The 24,964-nt window shown below is 38.3% G+C and overlaps 1 protein-coding gene across 7 annotated transcripts in view; it reads right to left on the bottom strand.

The window, feature by feature from the left end:
* The window catches only part of Ubap2 (ubiquitin associated protein 2), a 99,557-nt gene that overhangs the window by 68,589 nt on the left and 6,004 nt on the right, over positions 1-24,964 (bottom strand). For 4 of the 7 annotated variants that reach the window (XM_020163842.2, XM_020163846.2, XM_020163843.2 and 1 more), the window contains exons 2-3: positions 7,814-7,949; positions 2,310-2,346 (exon numbers count right to left, since the gene is read on the bottom strand). In XM_020163842.2, coding sequence (XP_020019431.2) covers positions 2,310-2,346; positions 7,814-7,893 — 117 coding nt within the window. In that variant the 5' untranslated portion in view covers positions 7,894-7,949. The remainder of the gene's footprint in view (positions 1-2,309; positions 2,347-7,813; positions 7,950-24,964) is intronic. The other 3 variants (XM_020163844.2, XM_020163845.2, XM_020163847.2) reach the window with 1 other exon arrangement.

Here is a 24,964-nt window from a genome sequence, read left to right as displayed (position 1 = left end):
CCAAAAAACCAAAACAAACAAAAAAGAAGTAAGCAAGTATTATGCTCTACTTAATGATATGAAAAATAAAATATTTTGGTATCTTTGATTTATCTTGAAATGAATCAAAAAGATAAAAAATACAACCATGAAGAAGAATGAAATCTTATCATTCAAAAGTAAATGAATGGAACTGGAAAACATCATACTGAGCGAGGATAGCAGGGCTGAGAAGACCAAAAAATTGTATGTTCTACCTCATATGCGGACTTTAGATCTAGGGCAAATACAGCAATGTTGTTGGACTTGGGTCACATGACAAGGGGAGAGCACATACAGGAAGTATGGGGATAGCTACAAAAACCCAAAACATGAAAGTGTTTGATGTCCCCACTCCAGAGGAACTAATACAGAATCCTTAAAGCGACAGAGTCTACAGGAGAAGGGGATCAGGAACCAGTGTAAAGATCAGTTAAAGATGAATCAACTTGGGTTGTAACACATTAGTACATGGAAGCAATGCTAGGAAATCTCTCTGTGTAGCTATCCTTAACTCAACTAGCAAAAACACTTTGTCTTTCTTAATTATGCCTATGTCTCCAACAAAATTAGAGATAAGGGCAGAACAGGTTCTGCCTGGAAGCAAGGAGGGGAAAGGATGGGGGCAGGGGCAGGGGGGAGAAATGACCCAAACAATGTAACAATGTACACACATGTGAATAAACGAATAATTAAAAAAAATTTTTAAAGATTAAAAATATTAAGATTAATAAAATTAAATGATGGTTGGCTAAACAAAAGTGATAAAGGAAATATAGCAAAAAGGTGATTGTGAGTATATGCGTGTTCAATATATAACTCTTTCAACTAACTTTTCTTTTTTTTTTTTTGAGATAGGGTGTCACAGAGAGAAAAAAAAAAAAGACAGGGTGTTACTATATAGCCCAGATTGACCTTGAATTTATGATTCTCCTGCCTCAGCCTCCTGAGTTCTGAGATTATAATTGTGCACCACCATGCCCAGCTTCAACTTTTCTTAAAGTTTAATCATTTTCATAATAAAATGTTGAGGGGTAGGAGGCATGAGAAAAGCCCTGAAGGAAGGTCAAAAGAAAATGGGGCAGGGAGCAGGCAAATATTAAACAGGAAATAAAACAGAGAGATGAAGCCAGCCAGAGCTACAAAGTAAGACCATGTCTAAAAAAGCAACAATGGACTGGGCTGTGGCTCAAGTGGTAGAGCACCTGCCTCGCAAGCATGAGGCTCTGAGTTCAAATCCCGGCACTACCCACCACCTCACAAAAAGACTCAATGATTAAAAAAAGAGAGAGAGAAAAAGGGGGTTGGGGTTTGGCTCAAGTGCTACAATGCCTACCTTACAAGTGTAAGGTCATAAATCCAAGCCCCAATATGAAAAAAGGAGATGAAAAAAGAATAAAATCTCAGAAAATGAAATCAACTGTGGACAATCATTCAATCACTCATTCACTGCATAACTACTGTTACAAGAATGTTCCTGTTTCAAGACACTTCAGTCAAAGACACTTCATGTAGTAATGTCAGAGTACAAGACAGACCTTATTTCCAACAAAAGATGTGCAAAAGTACTGGGGTTTGGGGGAAAAACCAATATTGGCTCTAAAAGTATTCATACTTTGTTGTGTGGTGCAACAGATGGAACCCAGGTCCTTGCATATATGCTAGGCAAGTGTCCTAGTCCCAAACTACACCTCCCAACCCAAAGCAAAGATATTTAAACCTGAAAATTGTCCATGCTTTGAAAATGTACACAACTTATAAAAACAAACAAAAACCTTCTCTGACCCTATTGAAATATTCTATAAAATAACAAAAAAGCATTTGAATTAACAACCTAAAGATTTTAAGCTGAAAAATTACTAATTACTATCATGCATTCTAACTAAGCACTAGCTCTACTACTGAGCTGTTTTCATTTTGATCCTGTTTCACCCACACATTTCTAGGCAACTATTTGTTGCCTTGTTCATGTACATGCCAATTACTGATTCAGTCAAAGATTTAGCTCTTTCTGATTAAGAAAAATATATATATTTAGCTCTTTCTGATTAAGAAAAATGACTCAAATATTCTTTTATTTCTCTTCAGTGATACCATTCCTATCAAGGCACAGTAAGGCAAAACTAGCAGCATGTTAATATAAACTTTTTAATCAGAATGTTAATATTTTTTACCTTTGTAAAATATCCTAAGTACCTTTTAGTCAAGAAGAAAATTATTCAATAAGCAATTCAACAAATACTCATATACAAAGCACCAAACATAAATTAAGAGTATAATAGGGAAGTTACCAGGCTGAGCTCTAGAAGTGTCAAGAGGTCTGTACAGCTTGGGGAAAAAAGAGGAAAAAGCAGGATCAACTGGTAATTCCAAGTTAAACAAGATTAATGTACCCTCCCCATAAGTGACATTCACCAAGCCAAAAAAAAAACAGCATTTCTCAATTGCCTTTCTCTGGATCTCTCAGCCATTCACATGGCTAAGTTGCTTTCACAATGAAAATGTGCTGTCAGCTTTTCTAGTAATCTAATTTTTTTTTTGTTTTGTTTTGTTTTTAAGATTTCTTTTTAGTGGTTCTGGGATTTGAACTCAGGGACTCACACTTGCTAGGCAAGCTCTCTACCATTTAGCCACTTTGCAAGCCTCTTTTTGTGCTGAGTAGTTTTGTTTTTAGCAGCAACGGGAACTTGAATTCAGGCCCTCAAACTTGCTACAGTTGCCTGGCTGGTACTCTTAGCACCTGAGCCACTCCACCAGCCCTTACCTTGGGTATTTTTGAGATGGGGGGGGGTGTCTCATGAACTACTTGCCCAAAGTGGACTTGAACCTTGATCCTCCCAGGTAACTAGGATTACAGGCATGAACCACTGGTGCCCCACCCTTCTGTTTTTATAATTGAATCTGTCATGCAGAAAATTTGGAAAATATAATGGAATGGTGTTTGTTATTTTTAACCATCATTATGCTTATCATCAACAATAAACATTATTAACATGGTTTAGCATTTTTCTTAATGTTCAACAGTTTTGCAATAATTTTTAAATGTTTTCTCAGTTAAAGATAAACCATGCATTTTCCATGACATTTTGCAGAACTTTTTTTTCTTTTTTTCTTTCTTGAAACGGGCTCACTCTGTAGTCCAGGATTGCCTAAAACTTTCTACATTAGGCCAGACATGGTGGTCATCTCTATAATCCCAGCATTAGGGAGGCAGAGGCAAGAGGATCTCCAGTTCAAGGCCAACCTAGGCTACATAGCAAATTTGAAGCCAGTCTGAGGTACAACATGAACCCCTGTCTCAAAAAACAAACAGCAGGGCACTGGTGGCTCATACCTGTAATCCTAGTTACTCAGGAGGCAGAGATCAGGAGGATCAGGGTCTGAGGCCAGCCTAGGCAACTAGTTCCTGAGACCCTATCTCAAATATATCCATCACAAAAAAGGGTTGGCAGAGTGGTACAAGTGTAGAGTGCCTGCCTAGCAAGCATGAGGCCCTGAGTTCAAACCCCAGTACTGGCCAATAAATAAATAAATAAATAAATAAATAAATAAATAAAATCACGTCTATGGTACTTCTAACAAAAATGCATAATCCAATTCATGAGGAAATATCAGACAAATCCAAATTGCAAGACAGTTTACAAAGTAAATGATCCATATTCTTCAATACATCAGGGTCATGAAATTGAGGAACATTTCCACCTTAAGAGAGACTAAAATGGTGATACATGCTTATAATCCTAGCACTCAAAAGACTGAGGTAGGAGGATCAAGAATTCTAAGCCATAGGCTGGCAGAGTGGCTCAAGTGGTACAGTCCTGACCTCAACCCCCAGTACCGCCAAAAAACCCAACAAAGATGACAACAAAGACTTTGAGACCACCCTGGCTACATAGTGAGACCCTGTCTCAAAAAACAATATAAAAGGCAAAGCTTGCTGGGTGCCAGTGGCTCACACCTGTATTCCTAGCTACTCAGGGGGCAGAAATCAGGAGGATCTCTGTTCAAAGCCATCCCAGGCAAATAGTTCTCAAGACCCTACCTTGAAAAAACCTATCACCAAAATAAAAGAAAAAGGAGGGGGTGAGCCGCTGGTGGAGTGGCTCAAGGTGTGCCCTGAGTTGAAGCCCTAGGGAAAAAATTAATGAAAGGTTGAGCTCAGTGGTTTACATCTGTAATCCTAGCTATCTGGAAAGCAGAGATCAGGAAGATCCAGTTTGGAGGCTAGTTCAGGAAAAAAGTTTGTAAGACCCCACACCTCAACCAATGAAAAGCTTGTATGGTAGTGTGGATTTGTCATCCCAACTCCATTCCAGCTACATGGGAAGTGTAAATATGAGGATCTAGGTACAAGCTGGGCAGGCCAAAAACATGAGACCCTATTTGGAAAGTAACTAGAAAGAAAACAGGACATGGCTCAAGTAGTAAAGTGCCTGCCTCCCATGCTCAAGGCCCTGAGTTTAACACCTAGTACCAAAAAACAAAGAGATTGAAGAGGCTGCAGGTGTAACTCAGTGGTAGAGCATGTGCTTAAGCACAGAGAGAGGGAGAGAAAGAGAGTGCAGCAGACAGTGAAGAGGATATAGAGACACTTGAAGAACTGACACCTAAATACAATGCAAGATCAAGGACTTGGGCTGGTGGAGTGGCTCAAGTGGTAAATCACCTGCCTAGCAAGCACAAGGGCCTGAGTTCAAGCAAAAAACAACAAAAAATTATAAAAAGCATCTTGTCTGCAACTTATTCTCAAAATGTTCAGAGGAGTGTAGGTCAGTGGTAAAGTATTCACAAAGCTGAGTTCATCCCCAAAACTGCTAAAAAAAGATTTAGGAAAACTGGAAATAATGGAGAAAAGGTTAAAATGCAGTAGAAATATTAACATTCAGGAGATCTAGAAAAAAGGGTTTTCAGTGACTATTTGTACTAACTCACAAATCTTTAAGAGTCTTAAAAACTGTTATTTAAAAGACTGAGATTCAAAAGAGAATCAAAAGCCACCTTAAGAACTGGTGTCTGGTTCAAATGGTAGAGGATCTTTCTAGCAAGTGTAAGGCCCTGAGTTCCAACCCCAGTACCCCCAAAAAGGAAAAAAAAAGAAGCCATTATGGTAGCAGTGCATACTTGTAATTCCTATAATCTAAGCATTTAGGAGGCTGAGACAGGAAGATGGATTTCAAAACCAACCTGGGCTATATGGTAAGACAATGTCTCAAAAGGAAAACAAAACAAACAAACAAAAACAAACTGGAGGTGTGGCTCAAGTGGTAGAACACTTGCCTAGCAAGCACAAGGTCCTGACTTCAAACAGGTGAGGGGGGGGAGAGGGAACACTGTGCACAGAACGGGGGGAGGGAAGACAGCTATATTATATAGTTAGTATAGTGAAGGATCAAAGATCCAAACAACTGCAACTCAGGTTTATACAAATTCAAAAGCACCTTCTGTCAGGGCTATTGCACAGTTCAAACAGCAGAGCACCTGCCACAAGCACAAGGCCATGAGCTCAAACCCCAGGTTCAAAGCCCAAGAGAAAAAAAAAAACCACAAAAAAGCATTGACTTTCAGCAGGCAACTTGATGAGTCATCTCAGAACATTGCTACCACCCAATATTTAGAAGTAAGCAATTAACATCTTACCAAATAAAGCCCTTTTGTTCACAATATAAGGTAACTTCCTCAGAAAATACTTCCTAGTATGGGATTAGTAGATAAATGAACATGAGCAATCTTTTTTGTAGTGCTGGGTCTCAACTAGGGCCTCATGCTGGCTAAGCAAGTGTTCTACCACTGACTTATACCCTCAGACTAACATGAACAATTTCTCTAATCCCCTAATACTGTCTTTTTGAAAAAATTCTCAAAGTACTTTTACAAAAGGAGTATGAAAATCTGAAGATCAGCTGGACATTGTGGTACATACATGCCTGCAGTCCAGCTACTCAGGAATCTACACCAGAAGAGAACCTAGGAATTTAAGGGCAACCTGAGCAACATTTTGAGAACCTATTTCACAAATAACAAAAAGAAAGAACCCTGAAGATCTAGGAATCCTTCCCACTGCTCAATAGGCAGTTTTTTCTCCTAATTAAACAACCTGAGCCATTTCCCCCAAATAGGCCAGGGAAAAATTATTAATGAAAACCCTTTGTGAGGAAAGGAATCCTCCCCCTCCTCCAGTCTGATTCTTTGGAAAATAGCTCAAAGACTGCTTAGGAGGCATGGGATAGGGTACAGTTTTCTTTCCCAACATTTGATTTGCCCATCCTTCAAAAGCTCTCACTTTATTTTTACTGATCTGATTTTCAAAAAATATACTTTGTTTGGCGTTATGCATTTCTCATTATTAGCAGAACCACACAGATGACTACTCTTAAAATATTTCTTCATTAATTAGATACCATTTATGAATAAACCTTTTCTTGAGCACTCATTTATAAAGGAATGACCTAGCCCCAAATCTGCAGTTTTCCAACACTTCAGAGTCTTTCTTGACTGATATATATCAAGCACTGAGTAGCAGAGATGTCTGCCTGTTAATACTAGGAAATTAACAAAAAGAATTTGTTAAATCTGTTTGAATTTAACAAAACAATTTAGTACAATCTACTCACTCAATATCAACAGGGAACTTAGGTATGAATGATTGTAAAAAGCACTTGTAAGAGATGGGGATGTAGGACAGGAGGTGTAGCTCAAGTGGTAAAAGTACATGCCCAGCAAGCATGAGTTCAAACCCCAGTACCACCAAAAAATAAAAATAAAAAAAGATGGGATGTAGCTTATTGGTACATTCAGTAGCACTTGCTACTCCTCCCCCCAAATAAGCACTAGTAATTAACTGTTAATAGTGGCACAATGCCAGGTGCTGGTGGCTCACGCCTGTAATCCTAGCTACTCAGGAGGTAGAGATTAGGAGGATCACTGTTCAAAGCCAGGCTGGGCAAATACTTTGAGAGACCCTATCTCGAAAAACCTTTCACAAAAATAGGAGTGGTGGAGTGGCTCAAGGTGAAGGCCCTGAGTTCAAGCCCCAGTACTGCAAAAAAAAAAAAAAAAAAAAAGTGGTACAAACCTATAATACAAACACCCAGAAGGCCAAGGCAGGAGTATCTTGAGTTTGAGGATACCCTGGGCTATACAGCAAGACTCTATCTCAAAAACAAACAACAACAAAAAGCAGTCAAGCCATTAATCTGAAATTAGGATAGACCAGGTAAGGTTTACTTATTCACTTGCATGCTGCCTCTGAAGTTTGCCAATCTAACCAATACCACACAGAATGCCAACTTTGTACCAGATACTGCGCTTAGTGCTTTACTTGGAATTGTCTGACTTCATTTAAAGTAATAGAGCTAGGGGTGTGGCTCAAGTGGTAAAGCATCCACCTAGAAGGTGCGAGATCCTGAGTTCAAACCCCATCCAGTACTACCAAAAATAATAAATGTAAGGGTTGAAGCTTAGTAGTAGAGCACTTGCCTAGCAAATCAGAGACCCTAGGTTCAATCCCCAACACTGAAAAAAAAAAAAAAAAAGAGAGCACTGAAAAAAAAGGGAGAGGGGATATAAGGGGAGAAGACAGCTTAAATTCAGGATTAAATAAATAGTTCTCATGAACAACAGTCAACTGTACTTGCTGAATCAACAATATTAACCTCTGTCCTATTATTTGCAATATACTTTTTAAACACACAAGGTTCAAAATCTTGAGGTTTCCTACAAAGGAGAAACATTAAACCATGTGTTCTCCCTTTAATTTCCTTAATTCTAAACAAGATAAAGTTCCACAAACACTTACCTGTACCACCTGTTTCTGTGGTTGTGTTGCCTGTGTTGCTGAAATCTGTGTTTTTTCCCGAGCACCTCGGCAACGATCATTGCTCACCGACGTCATCATACACCGTATATACAAAATAATGTACAAAATAGAAAATCTGCAAGAAAGTAGGCATAGTAAGAAAAACTTCCAAATCATGTTTAAAAAAAACAAACAAACAAACATATAATTCAGGGAAAAGAAGACACTTAAAATAAAACCTAAGAGTTCTCTGGAACATAAACTTTCAAGAAATAGTCCTTTAGGTTAGTATTAGCACTTTTTTCTTGCTTGCTTGCTTTTTAGGAGAAGGCGGGGATGTTGGGAATGAAATCCAGGGCCTCATGTATGCTAAGTATACACTATACCAGCTGCAGGTACCTCTAAAACTAATTTTACTAATGTAATCTAAAAGTCTATAGTTAAGCCTGGTTTGGTGGCACACAGCTATAATTCCAACACTCAGGAGACTGAGGCAGGAAGATCTCAAGTTCAGGCCAACTGGGCTATAAAACAAGGCCTTGTCTCAAAAATGTAAAAACTAAATTAAAAAAAAAAGTGTCCTGCTAAAATACTCAAAAATACAAAGTTAAAATAGAATGTTTAGGTCTGGGACACAACACAGTAGCTCAGTGAGAGAGAGCTTGCCTAGCATACATAAGGCCTTGGGTCCAATTGCCAACACTGAAAAAAAAAATTTTATTTTTTTTTAATGCATTTAATTTTTAAAATACAAAATTCAGATCATTTTTAATTTTTGGTGTAATGACATAATAAAGGTGAAAAATTCAAATAGGTTAGAGACAAACCCTCAAGTTTCTATCCAAGTCCATTTAAAATATTCCAAAACATTGTCAGGTGTAGAGACATATCTGAACTGTGAGACGAGGAATGAGCATTCAAGGCCAGCCTGACCTACATAATAAGACCTTGTTTCAAAAAACAAACAAAAAAAAACTAACAACGAAAATTCCAAAACAACAGACTATAGGTTTCTAGGATTATTTTCCTAGTACTTTTTTTTTTTACTTCTTGTTCTTTTGAAATGGATCTCAACTATGTTGCCCAGGCAGGCCTGGAACTACTGGGCTCAATCATCTTGCTCAATCTCCCAAGTCGACGGGACTATAGGCACATCAGCACCTTAATGTTATTATATATTACTTTCCTTTGAATTCTTCAGTACTTATATTCAACTTTTTTTTTTTTTCTCTTGGCAGGTCTGGCGCTTGAACTCAGGGTTTCGCACTTGCAAGGCAGGTACTCTACCGCTTGAACCATGCCTCCAGCCTCAACTTGTATTTTAGCTGACCTATTATTTCCTCTTTGACTTTCCTTCCTAAATTTAATTATATAAGACTAGAAATTCATTTTGTTTTGTTTCCTTCCATCAGTAGTTGCCCATACAAGAGACATTTAATAAGCCTGGTGAGCTAAGGACAGTGGCTCACATTTATAATCCTATCTACTCAGGAGGCAAAGATCAGGACGACTGCAGTTCAAAGTCAGCCCCAGATAAATGGTTCTTGAGACCCTATCTCAAAAAAACCCATCACAAAAAAAAGGATGGCATAATGGTTCAACTGGTAGAGCACCAGCCTGCCTAGTAAGCATGAAGCCTCAAGTTCGAACAATAGTCCTGCCAAAAATAAATACATAAATGAGTAAACCTGTTGAAACAACACATAGAAGGTGACAACTCTTATGAAACCCCAACTAACCTAAGAAAGCAAAAATCATAGGTAAGAACTATGATTTCAAACCAGAATCACCTGGAATTCTATTTTGTAGATCACTTATATAAACCTCAAAATATTCACATGATGTACAACAAAACTCCTCTATTTGCAAATCTAATACATTTCAGATTAGATGACATTATACCAAGCATCTCTAAGTATCTCTCAGATCTACTTATCATAAACGAAACTAAAGAGGACTAACCATGATTCATTATACTACGTTGGGTACCACAAAGTAAATTATATCCCTGAAATTTATTTTAGCTAGAAAATGACAAGATTTTTTTTATTAGTTGTTTTATTATTTACTTATTTTCAATAGGCCCTCTGTTAAGGGGGTTCTTGTAAGCCTAAAGTCCACAGGCATACTATTACACTGCCTTTAACAACAACAAATAGCCAATTAACTGCAATAACTCAAGCCCAAAAAGCTATTTTAAAACCTTTTATTATATGTGCAACTGTCTCTCAGTTAATGATAACTGGAGTTTATTATTTCAATTGTGGTACATGAAATATGCTTAACTATTTTGTTATAATATTATATTTACAGCTTTCAGTTAGAGTTTAGAGTTCTCAGGAATAAATGCAAATGAACAAATCCTTCTTTTTTTTTTTAATCATTAACCATTATAAAACTGTAAAGCATATCTGTATTTTTCAGTACTGGGGCTTGAACTCAGGGCCTTCACCTTGAGCCACTCCACCAGACCTTTTTGTGATGGGTATTTTCAAAATAGGGTCTCTCAAGCTATTTGCCAAGTCTGGTTTTAAACCAGGATCTTCTTGATCTCTGCCTCCTGGGTAGCTAGGATTAAAGGCATGAAACACCAGCGCCCAGCTCATATTTGTATTTCTCAAGTGAAGGAATCCACTTATTTCTAAAGTCACTTTCGGCATTACTACCTGGTAAGTGAATCTTTTTTTGTTGTTGTTGTTCTGGTTTTTATTTTTGAGGCAGGTTCTTGTACTAGCCTTGAACTCACAATACTCCTGCCTTACCCTCTGAGCGCCGTGTTCCACCATGCCTGGCTTTTTTTTCTATAAATCTATATTAAGAATTTAAAATTAAGCATCCAATCAAAACCTGTAGTGGTGCTCCTAGGATAAACCTTTAAACAAATAAGCAAATTAGTTTGCTTACAGATGCCAAACAGTTCTGCTCATTGAATTGATTTTTTCCCCCATTTTTTTAAACTTTTATCCCTCAATGCTTTGTAAAAATACTCTAAGTACACTAAGTATAACAAAGTGGGAAATTTTCCTTACAGGAGTGCCATCTGGTGATAAAATTCTGCTTCTACAGAGCTTAGCATATACTTACACTAGCTGAATGGGTGCTACAATTGAATATTTTTATTTACAAAAAAGGCTTAATTTCTATACCTTATTACTACTAAACATATTTTGGTGCAGTATACCTGAACCTTCACTTATCGATGAAGAAAATCATAAACTTTGTTATGATTAACAAAATGTTAAATGAATCACTATTCTACCATAATTAGCATACAGCAGTCCATAATGAATTTGTAATTAAGCTATAAAGGTCCCAGTTTCATGATTAAAGCAGGATAATTGATTTGCAAAGAATAAGTACATTGCTTACTTTATGCTTAAGTGTTGTTTGAAAATAATATTTTTCTTCTTTTAATTAAGGCTTAGTGCTCTGTTACATATTCACAAATTATCATTACTAGGAAAGGCCTTCAACTTAAAAATTAGCAGACACAGGGCTGACCCGTGGCTCAAGCAGTAAAAGTGCCTGCCTAGCAAGCATGAGGCCGTAAGTTTGAGGCCCTACATTCAAATCTCAGTTCTGCCAAAAAAAAAAAAAAAATAGTAGATACATCCCTTGGAAAAAAAACTTCCCCTGTCTGCCAGCTGGTGGAATGACTCCAGCAGTGAAGAACTCCAGCCTAGCAACCCTGAGGGCCCTGAGTTCAAACCCCAGTGCCACCAAAGAAACAAATAAGCGGGGCGCCAATGGCTCGCACCTGAAATCCTAGCAACTCAGGAGGCAGAAATCAAGAGGATCGCAATTCAAAGCCAGCCTGGGCAAATAGTCCATGAGACCCTATCTCAAAAACACCAAACACAAAAAAGGACTGGTGGAGTGGCTCCTGGTGTAGGCCCTGAGTTCAAACCCCAGTACTACAAAAAAGAGAAAAAAAAAGTCAAGGTCCAGAAGCAGTGGCTTACACTTATAACTCCAGCTACTCAGTAAGCAGAGATAAGGAATATCAAGTTTCGAGAAAGTGGGGAAAGGCAAGCTGGCGAGGCAAGATCTCATTTCAACAAATAAGCCAGACAAGGTTGCTCAATCCCGTGATCTCAGCTACCTGAGAGGAAGGTAGGGGGATAGTGACCTGAGCCCAAAACACAAGACCCTATATGAAAAATAACTAAAGCAAAAACAAAAACAAAAAATTAAAATAATAACAATGGCACTAGAACATGTCCTCAAGGATACTTACATCAACATACTCAAACTAGTTTGTTTTCTATGAATTATGGCCCTCCACACTAACAATGAAACGTCTATAGAACAGCTAACATGTTGTTCATAAAGAATGTCTTAAAAAAATGTCTTAATGATCAAGATGTCCAGCAAAAAATTTTCAGAACTGGTCACAGTGGTGTGCACCTACAGTCCTGGGTACTCAGGGGGATGAGACAGTAGTATTGTTTGAGATCAGGAGTTCAAAGACAGCCTGGGAACATGGAAAGACCCCATGTTTAAAAAAAAAAAAAAAACCAAAGTCCAGAGGTAGAACTGAGACTGCAGAACAAGAATAGAAAATGTGACTAAAATTCTCTGCAAAGACAAGCTCAGCTAATGGTATTTGATTCAACAAATTTTTCTTATTTTAATTTTATATAAAACTTCTGAAGGTTGGGCTGGTAGACTGGCTCAAAACAGTAAGTGGGCCTGCCTCGCATGCATGAGGCCATGAGTTCAAACTCCAGTGCCAAAAAAAAAAAAAAAATCTGAATGCAGTCAGTTCATAAATCAAATGAAAAGCACATTAAAGAATCAACATCTTCAACTAATATACTAAATGGTACATGGGGAAATTCTCTGTCCTCTCTTCTGGAAACAGAGCAGTACGTAATAAATAGAACTGTTTCTACAACAAGCACCCCGTTGCCAGATCATAGAAATTCATCTTACACTTGTGTTCTATCCCTTCTATCACACTCTATCCAAGAGCTCTACTGCTCTGGAATAGGCTCCAAGAAAATTCTTAGAATAGAAACAGACAAGAGCAAGTGTCTAAAAATAATCCAACAAAACTCATACATGCATCTCAGGTTCTTGAGTTGCAGGACATACAAGGTTACTCCAATCTATCCAACCAAATTTTAAAACCCATATTTATTTCATTTTATTCAAAGTGAAAATGTGACCTATTTTAATATAGGTAAGACCCACTGCTATATTTTTAACTTCTTTAAAAACAAAATTTCCTGAGTTCAAACCCAAATACCAAAAAAAAAAAAAAAACCCAAAAAACCAGCCAGTTATGGTGGTTGCACATCTTTAATCTAAGTATTTGGAAGGCTGAGGAAGGCCAGTCTGGAATAACAAGATTCTGGGGGTAAGGGGGAGAATTAGCAAAACATCACACAAATTTAGTATTATTTAAGGCATAAATATGGTCTAAATTATCTGTAATAAGAAAAGCAAACAAGCAGAATAAACAAACTTGATTACGCTACAAAGACTTTCTATAGGAGGGACACTTTTAGAAAGTTAAAAGTTTTCACTGCTATTTTTTTCAGGACTCCTCTGAAGATCAATACCTCAAACAATTATGTTTTCAAGAGCTGTCAGTTCAAAAAAAAAAAAGTTCATAAACTTTAAAATAAAATTTTAAAGAGATCTCAGTTTAAAATGAACAGAAAATGGTTATCAACTACCTATAGTTCTAGTAAAGTTCATATAAGAAAATATCATAAACATCACAAGGACACTAACTTTAAGCCATGCAAAAAATACTTGTTTTTTTTGTTGTTGTTGTTGTTTTAACCTAAAACCATACCCTAAAAACAAGGACAAACACATTTGATCGTTTTGAAAAGTTACAGAACACTTATTGGTAACATGCTGAGAACAGGAAGATTTCAATAGCCACTAAATAAGATTTTGGGGCCTATGGCATGGCTAACGTGGCAGAGCAACTGCCTTGCAAGCATGAGGCTCTGAGTTCAAACTCCAGTACCATAAAAAAAATAAAAATTAAAGATAAAAATAAAATAAAAATTTGAACAGCCCACTAAATCCCCAATTGAAAGTATACACTACATTTATTCAAGGTAGTGTATCAAAATGTCAGGATAAATGCTTACCCACATGCAATGTATCTCAGCTATTACATCAAAAACAAAATTTATTTATTTTGGGAATGGCAAAATGAATGCCTTTTTATCAAACAGAATATAATTAAACCAGACATGAGTTATTTAACAGACTAAGAACTCAACCACTAAAAATAGGAAATACAATTTATGTTCAAGCAGCAAGTCTCCACCAAGAATGCCCATAAAGGCCGGGTGCCAGTGGCTAATGCCTGTCATTCTACCTACTCAAGAGGCAGAGATCAGACCTGGCAAATAGTTCGTGAGACCCTACCTCGAAAAAACCCAGCACAAAAATAGGGCTCAGATGTAGGCACTGAGTTCAAATCTCAATACCAAAAAAAAAAAAATGCCCACAAAGATGGTCATGAGGCCAGTGTTACGGGACTCTCTTAGACTGGTAGAAATGGGCCCAGAAGTGTATTCATTCCCAAAAATCTAAAACCAGCAGGCAATAATAATAGCAGCAAACACAGACTGTTTATCATGTGCCAGACACAATTTTAAGGGCTTTAAATAGAAAGTATTAAGTCATTAACCTTTCTAACACTTCAAGTAGACATTACTTTTTTTTTTTTTTTTGCAGCGATGGAGTTTGAACTCAGGGGCCACATACTTGCCAGGCAGGCACTGTACCACTTGAGTCATTCTGCCATCCCTATTTTGTGTCGGGTCTTGGGAGAACTATTTGCCTGGGGCCGTCTTCAAATCTCAATACTCATGATCTCTGCCTCCTGAGAAGCTAGGATTATAGGTGTGAGTGACCAGCAGCAAACTATTACTTCCATTGTTACAAATAAAAAATTTATGTTATTCAGAGTCACAGCTAACTGAGGAAGATAAAGATTCAAACCAAGGCTATCTGGCTCCATAGTCAGTGCCCTTAATCACTATGCAATGTTGTAAAGTGTTCATTTACTGTATACATTAGTCTTCAACTTGGCTGCTTCTTCTACAAGGAGGCAGCCTACTATTGACACACTGGTATAATTGCTGATTAATGAGAAAAATCTGGATTGAACCAGCTCCCACTAAGATCCACAAGCCTTCCAGATACCAATAGGTACTCCCTTTGAGTCCTATATAATTTCTGACCAGTTCTTTTTAATTATTAATTTCCAATCTCTTTTTTCTTGCTTTTACTACTAAAATAAATACTCACATACATACATATGTATGTGAGTATTCCTCTCTGCAGAGGAATTCATTTAAAAGATTAAGAATTTCAACTGATTTAGGAAGCCCAGAGCAAGCAGCAAGAGGAACTGAACATGGCCAATCCAGGAGAAAATAAGGCAACTAAAGTGCTGAAGTACACAATTATGAGACCTAATTCCACGCAACTCAACTGGCCAAGAGCTGACCACGCTGACACTGCAAAAGGCAGGGTCAGGCCTCTAGCAGCTGGTGGACAAGGATGAACTTCTCTACACCCACTTGGCAGACAGAAGGACAATGTTATTATCAGCTGTCTTGTGCACATAACCTGCCCATGGAAAAGGTAAGTACCAGTGACATCTTTTTTTTTTTTTTTTTTTTTTTGCGGTACTGGGGTTTGAACTCAGGGTCGACACTTTGAACCACTCCATCAGCCATTTTTTGTGATAGGTTTTTCAACATAGAGGGTAGAGAACTGTTTGCCCAGGGCTGGTTTAGAACCATGATCCTCCTGATCTCTGCCTCCTGAGTAGCAAGGATTACAGGCCTGAGCCTGGCACCCAGCCAGGACATCAAATTTTATTTGGTACAGTCACATTTCTCTTTCAGGTTACCTAAATTTAGGAAGAATAAAGTATTTGTCTATGGCTGCTTCCATACATTCTTATTCTGCTTTCTCAGCTCTAAAAATCTTTTTTTAAATTGTTTTATTCTTTTTGTGGTGCTAGATACTGGACCCAGGGCTTGATGCATCCTAGGCAAGTATTCTGTCACTGAGCTATACCCCATCTTTAAACCTGTCTTTCACCCAGCAGCAACCTAGGGTTCTTTGTCCTCTAATACCTTAACAATTCCCCTACTGGATAGGGTCATGGCTCTAGTGGTAAAGTACCTGCCTAGCATGTACAAGTCCCTGAGTTCAATCCTCAGTATCACAAAAACAAAACAAAAATCCTTTACTATTTACAAACATTCTTTACTCCTACTTCCTCTTTTTGTAGTACTAGGAATTTCAAACACCCAGGGCCACAAGCTTGACAGGCAAGTGCTATACCACTTGAGCCATGCTATCAGTCTTTTTTTATTAGTAGTATTATTTTGTTTTTGAGATAGGGTCTAATTTTTGCCAATGCTGGCTTCAAAGTCAAGATCCTCCTGCTCTTCCTCCCAAGCAGCAAGGATGACATGGGCCATCACACCCAGTCTCTTCCCAGTCTCTTCCCCTAATTCTAACAATCTTCTCTGATGAAAAAAAAAAAAAAAAAAAAAAAGTAGGGCCTGGGGACATGCCTCAAGTAGTAACAACAGAGGCCCTGATGGTTGGTGGATTGGCTCAAGTGATAAAGAGTGTCTGCCTAGCAAGCATGAGGCCCTGAGTCCAAACCCCAGCACCTCCAAAAGAAAAAGAAAAAAAAAAAAGAAAGCCTGTATTATATATCACATTTCAATAAGATCTATCATGTTAAAAAATACTGTACTTTAAGGTTGGGAAGGTAGTTCAGTGACAGAGAGCTTGCCTATGTGTTCGAAGCCCTAGGTTTAATCCCCATCACCACCCACAGAAAAAAAATACTGTACTTCAGATTACATTCAAACAAGCACCTCTCAAATAACACCAAGATCATATCTTCACTAAAAGATTGCTACTCCAAGTCAAGCATGGCAGCACATATCTATAATCCCAGCAATTGGGAGTTTAAAGCAGAAGATATCAAATTCTAGGCCAGCCTAGACAACACAGCAAGTCACCATCTCAAAAACATATAGTTTAGTGATATCTTTCAAATGTTCTTTTCTGTATCATTATGATTCACCAGAAATGGCAATATCATGCTTTTGTCACTGAACATTAATGAACTATTATGTAGGGGCTGGGGATACAGTTCAATGATAAAAGAACTTGCCTAAGATGCACAATGCCAATAGTTGGGCAGGGCCCCCACCCTCACCCTCACCCCGCACCACAGTATTTTTTGGTTCCAATCCTGTTTTGATACAAGTGCCTTCTAAAATGCAGTACATACTTCACTTCCTTGGCATATAAGTACTATAAACACAATTTAATTTTTCTGATTCTACATCAGAAAACTTGTAACCATGTAACAGGTAATTGGAGAAATACTTAGGAAATTGCTTTCCTAATGTAAATTCACCCCATCACCTTACTTTCTTATCCTGCCTAACTTCTGGGCAGTATAACAGGGTTACTTCCCAAAAACAAAATTCTGAATACAAGGACAATGCAATCCTTCAAACTGTTTTCCTGTCATTATTTTTAAACATCTTTACTGTTTTTAATCACTGATTCACTGCCTTGCAGTACTGGGGTATGAATTCAGGGCCTACGCCTTGAGCCACTCCACCACTCCTTTTTTATGTTTTTTTTCAAGATAGGGTCTCACGAACTATTTGCCCAGGCTGGCTTCCAACCTCGAGCCCCCTGATCTCTGGCTCCTGAGTAATTAGGATTATAGGCATGAGCTACTGGCACCCAGCTTGCCCTTTTTTTTTTTTTTTTAAGGGAAATTTTAACCTATCCTTACACACAGCAAGCCTTCAAACATTCCTTGATTTTCACCACTTTGCAGAATGATTTCCAAGGTAGCTTGAGTGATTAAGGAACAACCTTACCACCTGCAAGCACCTACTGAAACAAACATGCATTATATTAGGCTCTCTAAAGAAAAAAGAAGATAAAAGAAAGAACCAATTACCTGGGCATTAAAAAGTGCTTAGGCTAAAGCAGGAGAATCAAGAATCAAGGCCAATCTGGGCTACACAGCTAGACTTGGTCTTAAAAATAAGTGTTAATGAATTGTCGACTAAACATTCCCATCACAAATTCTACCCCTAATCCTAGGTAAACAGCAGCTCTTCCCCAATCTTGTTCAGCCAGCAAGCGATCATAGCAAGATCTCAGAGAGTCATTCAAACAGGAGAGATTTAATGCCAACGACAGCCTTAGTCTGTGCTAAAGACTTAGGGCATGCTTTTCTGTCTTCATACACTAACACTCACTTTGTCTCCACCCCTCAGCTCTGCATCCATCAGATCAAGATTAACTTCTTACTAGTTGCTCTGTCCCAAGGTCTTTACAGCCAACTTCTTCCATTGGCTTATTTCCAATTCCAAAAAACCCAGTGAGAAGGGAAAGGACAGCAACCAACCATATAGGTCTCTCTCTCTAATCTACCCCAATTTTCTTAGGGATACAACTTCAATGAAAGAAAACTCCCACATAGACCAGTAATGTTGACCACAACCAGTCACAAAGATCAAGAATCTTTAAAGGGGCAGGACACAGTAGAGCATGCCTGTAATAGAGAGTTCCAGGGGCTAAGGTATGGCTCAAAGTTTACAGCACCTTCCCAGCAAGCTCAAGGTCCTGAGTTCAAAAATCAGCACTGACCCCACCCCAACCCCCCCCCCCCGCAAAAAAAAGGCATGGGCTAATGAAAGAGTTCTAAATCAGCCTGAGCTACAGACTGAGCTACAGATCCTGTCTCAAAAAAAACCAGCGGTAACTGATAAAAAAAATCAGTATGTTTTGCAGATGAGGAAGTTTTAGCTCTGTTCAATAGTAATATTGTCCATTTGTCAGGCCAAAAAAACAGAGAAAGAATAATCTTTGACTCTTGATAATATAAGCCAAAACATTGAACTCTTGCCTCTTATTCTCCAGCACAGAATAGTCACAATACTAAATGTAGGAAAATTGCCAACCTCCAAGGATAGAAAAGAACTTCACAGTGAGTCTGGGAGTATAGGTCTATAACAGAAAGCACGCTTACCAAGTGCAAGGCCCTTGGTACAATCCCCAACACACAAAGAATTCCCTGGAATATTCTACATATAGCAGCCTAGTTCAAATCATAATAACTTTAAGATTCCAAGGCATTATCTCATTATTTTTGTTTTGTTTTGTTGTTGCAGGGTCTAATTATGTACCCTCAGCTTACCTCAAACTTGTGATCCTACTGGATCAACCTCCCAAAGTGCTGGAATTATAGGTGTGCACTAGCACACCAAGCCATCTCACATTAATTTATTATTTTAGAATTTAGATAATGTGGATTTGCTAACCATTTTCATACAGTAAATTGGATATTACTGCTAAAAGTAGTTAAATCATAATTATATGTTCATGAGACAAAATTTTACAAATGTTCAATTCTAGACTAGGGATATAGGTCAAAGGTAGAACATTTCCCTAGCATATGTAAGGGTCTAGGTTTGAACCCTAGTTCTACCAAAAAAAAAAATATATATATATATATATGTGTGTGTGTGTGTGTGTTTTGGTTTTTTTTTTTTTTTTAATTCCCTGAAGATTGAACTCTGGGCCTCACACTTGCCAGGCAAATGCTCTTATCACTTGAGCCACTCCTTCAGCCCTTTGGTGTTTGCTATTTTTGAGATAGGGTCTTGCTTTTTTTTTTTTTTTTTTTTTTTTTTTTTTGCACTGGTTGGCCTCAAATTGCAATCCTCCTGATCTCTGCCTCCAGAGTAGCCAGGTTTACAGATGTGAGCCACCAGCACCTGGCTGTATTTAATTCTTACTGAAGATCAGATGACCTAAAATATTTTAAATTATTCTCATTTTTCACATCTCTGCATGAATCATTTAAACATTTATCACTTGCAAAATCACAGATATTTCACAATTGATTTACAAAAGTTCAGTATACACTGGGCACTGGTGACTCACACCTGTAATCTTATCTACTTGGGAAGCTGAGATCAGATCAAAGTTCCAGGGCCAACCTGGACTATAAATAGTTCATGAGACCCCCCATCTCCAAATAACCAGAGTAAAATGGGCTGGGGATGAGACTCAAGTGGTAGAGCACCTACTCTGCAAATGCTGAAGCCTAGAGTTCAAACCCCAGTCCAACAAAAATAAATAAATAAATAAATAAAATCCATCATACACAAAAAGTGGCTCAAGTGGTAGGTTGTCTGCCTAGCAAGCATGAGGCCCTGAGATCAAGCGCCAGTAGGGGGTGAATACATTAATACATAAAGCCCTTCTGGAACTCATCCAAAACCTTTGCATTTGAATACTTCCAGATTTTCCAATTGACCAATAAAGTATGCTAGATTTCAAAACCTTTTAATCCATTCTTTCAATGCCACAATTTCTTCCCAAACCCATGTAGCCATAAAGAATTTAAGGCCTTACATATGCTTTCCTTTACATTCTCTCAGCCGTAAACTTAGTACAAAGTATCTGAACTAGTAATCGTAATTTGTATTCCTAGTGCCTGCTCTTAGTCTTCTTAATAGGCAGCTCTCAAAATCATACTAGATTTTTTTGTTTGATTTTGGTGCCAAGGATTCAACCTTGTGCATGCTAACCATGTGCTAAGCAAACGTTCTACTACTGAGCTACACCCCCAACCCCTGTACAATATGGGCTCTTTTTGTTTTGTTGCCCAAGCTGTCCTAAACTCCTGGGTTCAAGCAATTCTCTTGCCTTAGCTCAAGGGATTATAGGAGTGGACCACAATGCCTGATTAAATGTCAATCGTCATATATGTAACAAAGATGTTAAAAGGTTATCATCAACTACAGTGTCTCCTCTCTACTGCACTCAAACCTCATGTCCTCATGACCTCTCAATTATAAAACTGATGCCCAAGTGCACTGTTTACTCTTCTAGTAACACTAACAAGACCTAACAACAAAATCAACTACAAATTCTTTGTTCCTTTATATTCCTCACACTTTGGTCAGTCTGGCCTTGCCCTTCTGCCAAACTGTACCTGCTTTTTTGCTTCCACCTTACTCAGGCGTATTTTCTCAATAGCATATTGAACATAACCTCCACTCTTTTTTTGGGGAGGGGGTGGGGGGGAGAGTGGTACTGGCATTGGAACTCAGGACCTCATGCTTGCTAGGAAGGCGTTCTACCACTTGAGCCACTCTGCCAGACCTTTTTTTGTTGGCTATTTTGAAGACAGGGTCTCAGGAACTACTTACCCAGGCTGGTTTCAAATCAAGAGCCTTCTGCTCTCTGCCTTCCAAGTAGCTAGGATTATAGGCATGAGCTACTGGCACCCAGTCATTCTCTCATTCCTCAATGTGAATACCAATTGCTATGTCAATAATAACTGGGGCATTTAGGCTTAGGGTATGTAATTTAATGGCATGCCTTGGGGTTTTGGGCTCAAGCCCAAACACAAAAAATAAACAAACAGATGAGCATTTGTGGATCACTTAACAATACACTAATGGCTGGGGATGTATCTCAGTGGTAGAATACTTGCCTAGCATGTGCAAAGCACTGAGGTTGATCCCCAGTATCACAAAAAGAAAAGGTGTATTACTATGCAGCTCTAAAACATAGCAGCTTGGTTCCTGAGTATAATTTTATAGCCTTCTCAGTCTCTTTTCTCAGTGTGAGAAAACAAAACATTTCTCAGTGTTGCATGTCTGATCTCCTCATAGAATATATCTAAATTGGCAGAAGATTTAGAGATCAGTTCACCAACATGAAAAAATCAGAAACAAAAAAATCAGAAGAAAAACTAAAGGAAGTTTTTTTTGTTTTTAAACCACAGAATTCAAGTATAATCATCTCTGACAAAAAACAACATACACAATAGATAAAAGTGAAACCAGTCTAGTAGAACTCCCACATAGGGGTTGATCAAAGGTGCCCCCTCTGTATGCTATCACTGTTCCACACTAGTACCAAACTCCAGTCTTTTACACTACAAAGGTGTTCATGTTCCTTTCTATTGCTTACATTGTTTATCAGCTAGCACCTGGCTGTGTTCCCAGACAGCTGTATTTCAGATAGCAAAGGAGTAAAGTAATATTATTAACAGCACAGGTTTAGAAGTCAGATAGACCTAGAATCTACAAATTTTGAGATTAGGTAACCTTGGCCTAATACTTCACTGTTTCCCAAGCCTGTGGGGAGCAACAAACAAGATAATGTACTGAAATGGCAGTGATTACAGAACTAATGTGCACTGGCTACTTCTCCTGTACAATCTGTTCCAAAACATTAAGTCCATTTATTCTAAAATCTATGAACAATTTTATTAGAGTATGGTTTAAATATCACAAAAATTCACACTTCAGTACAATTAAGGGGCTGGTAGAATAGCTCAAGTGGTAGAGTGCCTGCCTAGCAAGTGTGAAGCCCCAAGTTCAAGCTCCAGTACCACCAAAAAAAAAAAAGAGTACAATTAAGCCACCACTAGTGGCTTAATACTGGCTACTTGGGAGAATGAATTAAGGAGAATCACTGTTCCAGACCAGCCCAGGCAAACAGTTTGCAAAACCCTATCTCCAAAAATAGCCAGAACAAAATGGACTGAAGGCAGGGCTCAAGCAGTAGAGTGCCTGAAGCCGTGAGTTCAAATCCCAGTCCAAACAAAACAAAAAACAAGTACAAGGGCTGGTGGAGTGGCTCAAGTGGGGGAGTGCCTGCCTAGCAAGTATGAGGCCCAGAGTTCAAACCCAAGGCCGGCAAAAAAAAAAAAAAAAATCATTTTGCCGGGTGCCAGTGGCTTACACCTGTTAATCCTAGCTACTCAGAGGAGGCAGAAATTAGGAGGATTGAGGTTCAAAGCCAGCCTGGGCAAATAGTTCTCAAGACCCTATCTCGAAAAAATCCTTCACAAAAAAGGGATTGGTGGAGAAGCTCCAAGTGTAGGCCGAGTTCAAACCCCAATACTGCAAAAAGAAAAAAGTATAATTAAATAAAATTTCATTTGTTTACTAAACTGTGCAACTATCATCACAATCTAGCAATCACCAAAATAAATCCTGTGTCATTTCTTTGTTCCATAGCTGACCAGAGTATCAGAATACCTACCTTTGTTTAGGTACATTTCATTGTGCTAGCTACATCCCATTATAGCAGAGATCTGTCTTTGAAGTGAACACTCTCCTATGGTGATAAAATAGTGAAAGGCTTTTGTCTGTGTGTGTGTATAAGAGCTATTTGAATTAAAAAGGTTTCTCATTCCTTTAACACCTAGATTGTTCTACAGTACAAAGGGGTATTTTTCCGCCATTAACTTAATACTTCCAATCATAAAGTTACTCATAAGCTCAAGTTTCAAAACTTAAGAATTTTTAAGAGATCGTCTGCTCTCCAACAATTCAAAGAAAAACTTTACCAAGTAATTTATTTTTATAAAAGTGTATTAGAGCATGGTGGCACATATCTATAATCCCAGCACCTGGGAAGTTAAGTTCAAGACCAGTCTATGAGGAGGTGACCCAACAATGTGAGTAAATGTAAAAACTATTTAAAAAATAAAAAAGAGAAAGAGAGAAAAGAAGACCAGTCTGGGGTACAAAGCAAATTCCAGGCCAGCCTAGGCAACATACTAAGACCCCATATGAAGAAAGAAAAAAAAGTCAAAAATAGGATTGGGGTCAAGAGGTTGAGTTCTCATGAATTCCCCCAGGAACCCCAACTCTTGTCCTTTTCCTGTAAGTGACCTGTGAAAATGGTTCACTACTCTCTGACCCAGAAAGCCCCACAAAATCATGCACATCAAGAAGTTTAAACCTTTGTGTTCACTTTAAGAACAAGAAACTTCCCAGAACATCAAGGGTATGCATATCTAAAAAGTCACCAAGTATCTGAAAGATATCACTTTAAAGAAGCAATGTGGGGCAGGTAGAGTGGCTCAAGTGATAAGAGTACCTGCCTAGGAAGCATCAAACCCTAGTACCAAAAAAAAGCAATGTGTGTCATTTCAGAACTACATAGGTACAAAGGTGGTGTTGGCAGGTGTGTCTAAGCAAAACAGTAGGACTGGACACAGGCTGGTGGCCCAAAGAGAGTGAATTTTGCTGCACAGGCTTACAAATGCAGAATAATGCTGAACTTAAGGGTTTAGATCCAGATTCTCTGGTCACTGAACATTCCAGTGAAAAAAAACACCAAAGATGCACTGCTGTTACTTACAGAACTCATAGTCAGGTTAACCCATGCACAACCTCCCCATGCCACACTGGGATGATTCTTATTGAACTGGAACAAAGTGCTTCTAAACCAGAACAGGAGGTTGCACAGAAAAAAAAGATATCCCAGAAGAAATTGAAGAAGCAAAAACTTGGCTGGTAGAGTGGCTCAAGCAGTAAAAGCACCTGCCTGGCAAGAGGCCAATTACTCAAACCCCAGTACCACCAAAAAAAAAAAAAAAAAGCAAAAGCTTATAACATAGGGAAAAAATTAAATGCAAATAAAACAATGTTGGCTGCCTATATTAGTAAACATTTCAGATGCCCCCACAAGATGGATTGTAAGTTTACATCTGATTAAAATTAGAAAAAATTTTTCATTTAAAAAAAATTAGGATGCAGGTGTGGCTAATTTTTTTTTTTCCTCAAGATCCTGAATTCAATCCCCAGTACCAACAAAATAAATAAACGGGGTTGAGGTATGGCTCAAGTGGTAGAGTACCTACCTAGCAAGTATAAAGCCCTAGCAAGTTCAAACCCCAGTAATGCAAAAATAAATAAAAAGTCAAAAATAAAACAAAATCTTGTGGGGGTGGGGGGCAGCGTGGGAATTGAGATAGCATACTATTTAAAAAAAAAAATTGACCAGGCGGGGTACAGGGTACATCTCTATAGCCTCAGCCCCTCAGGAAGCTGACACAGGATAAATAGGGAGTTTGAAGCCAAGATGCCCTGGCAGAATGATCTTCAGCATTTCTAAAAAGAGTAACTTTGTTTCTCTTTTGCAAAGTTCTACAAACATACTATCAGTCAAGGCCAAAAAAAAAAAAAGATACAATTTTCATATGATAATTAAAATAGCAGGGCTTGGGTAGAGCTCAGTGGTAGAGCCCTTCCCTACCTTGCACAAGAAAGATTCTGGGTTCTATCCCGAACA

This window comes from Castor canadensis, chromosome 13 (genome assembly GCF_047511655.1).
Source record: "Castor canadensis chromosome 13, mCasCan1.hap1v2, whole genome shotgun sequence".
NCBI lineage: Eukaryota > Metazoa > Chordata > Mammalia > Rodentia > Castoridae > Castor > Castor canadensis.
This window is presented reverse-complemented; position numbering and strand designations above follow the sequence as displayed.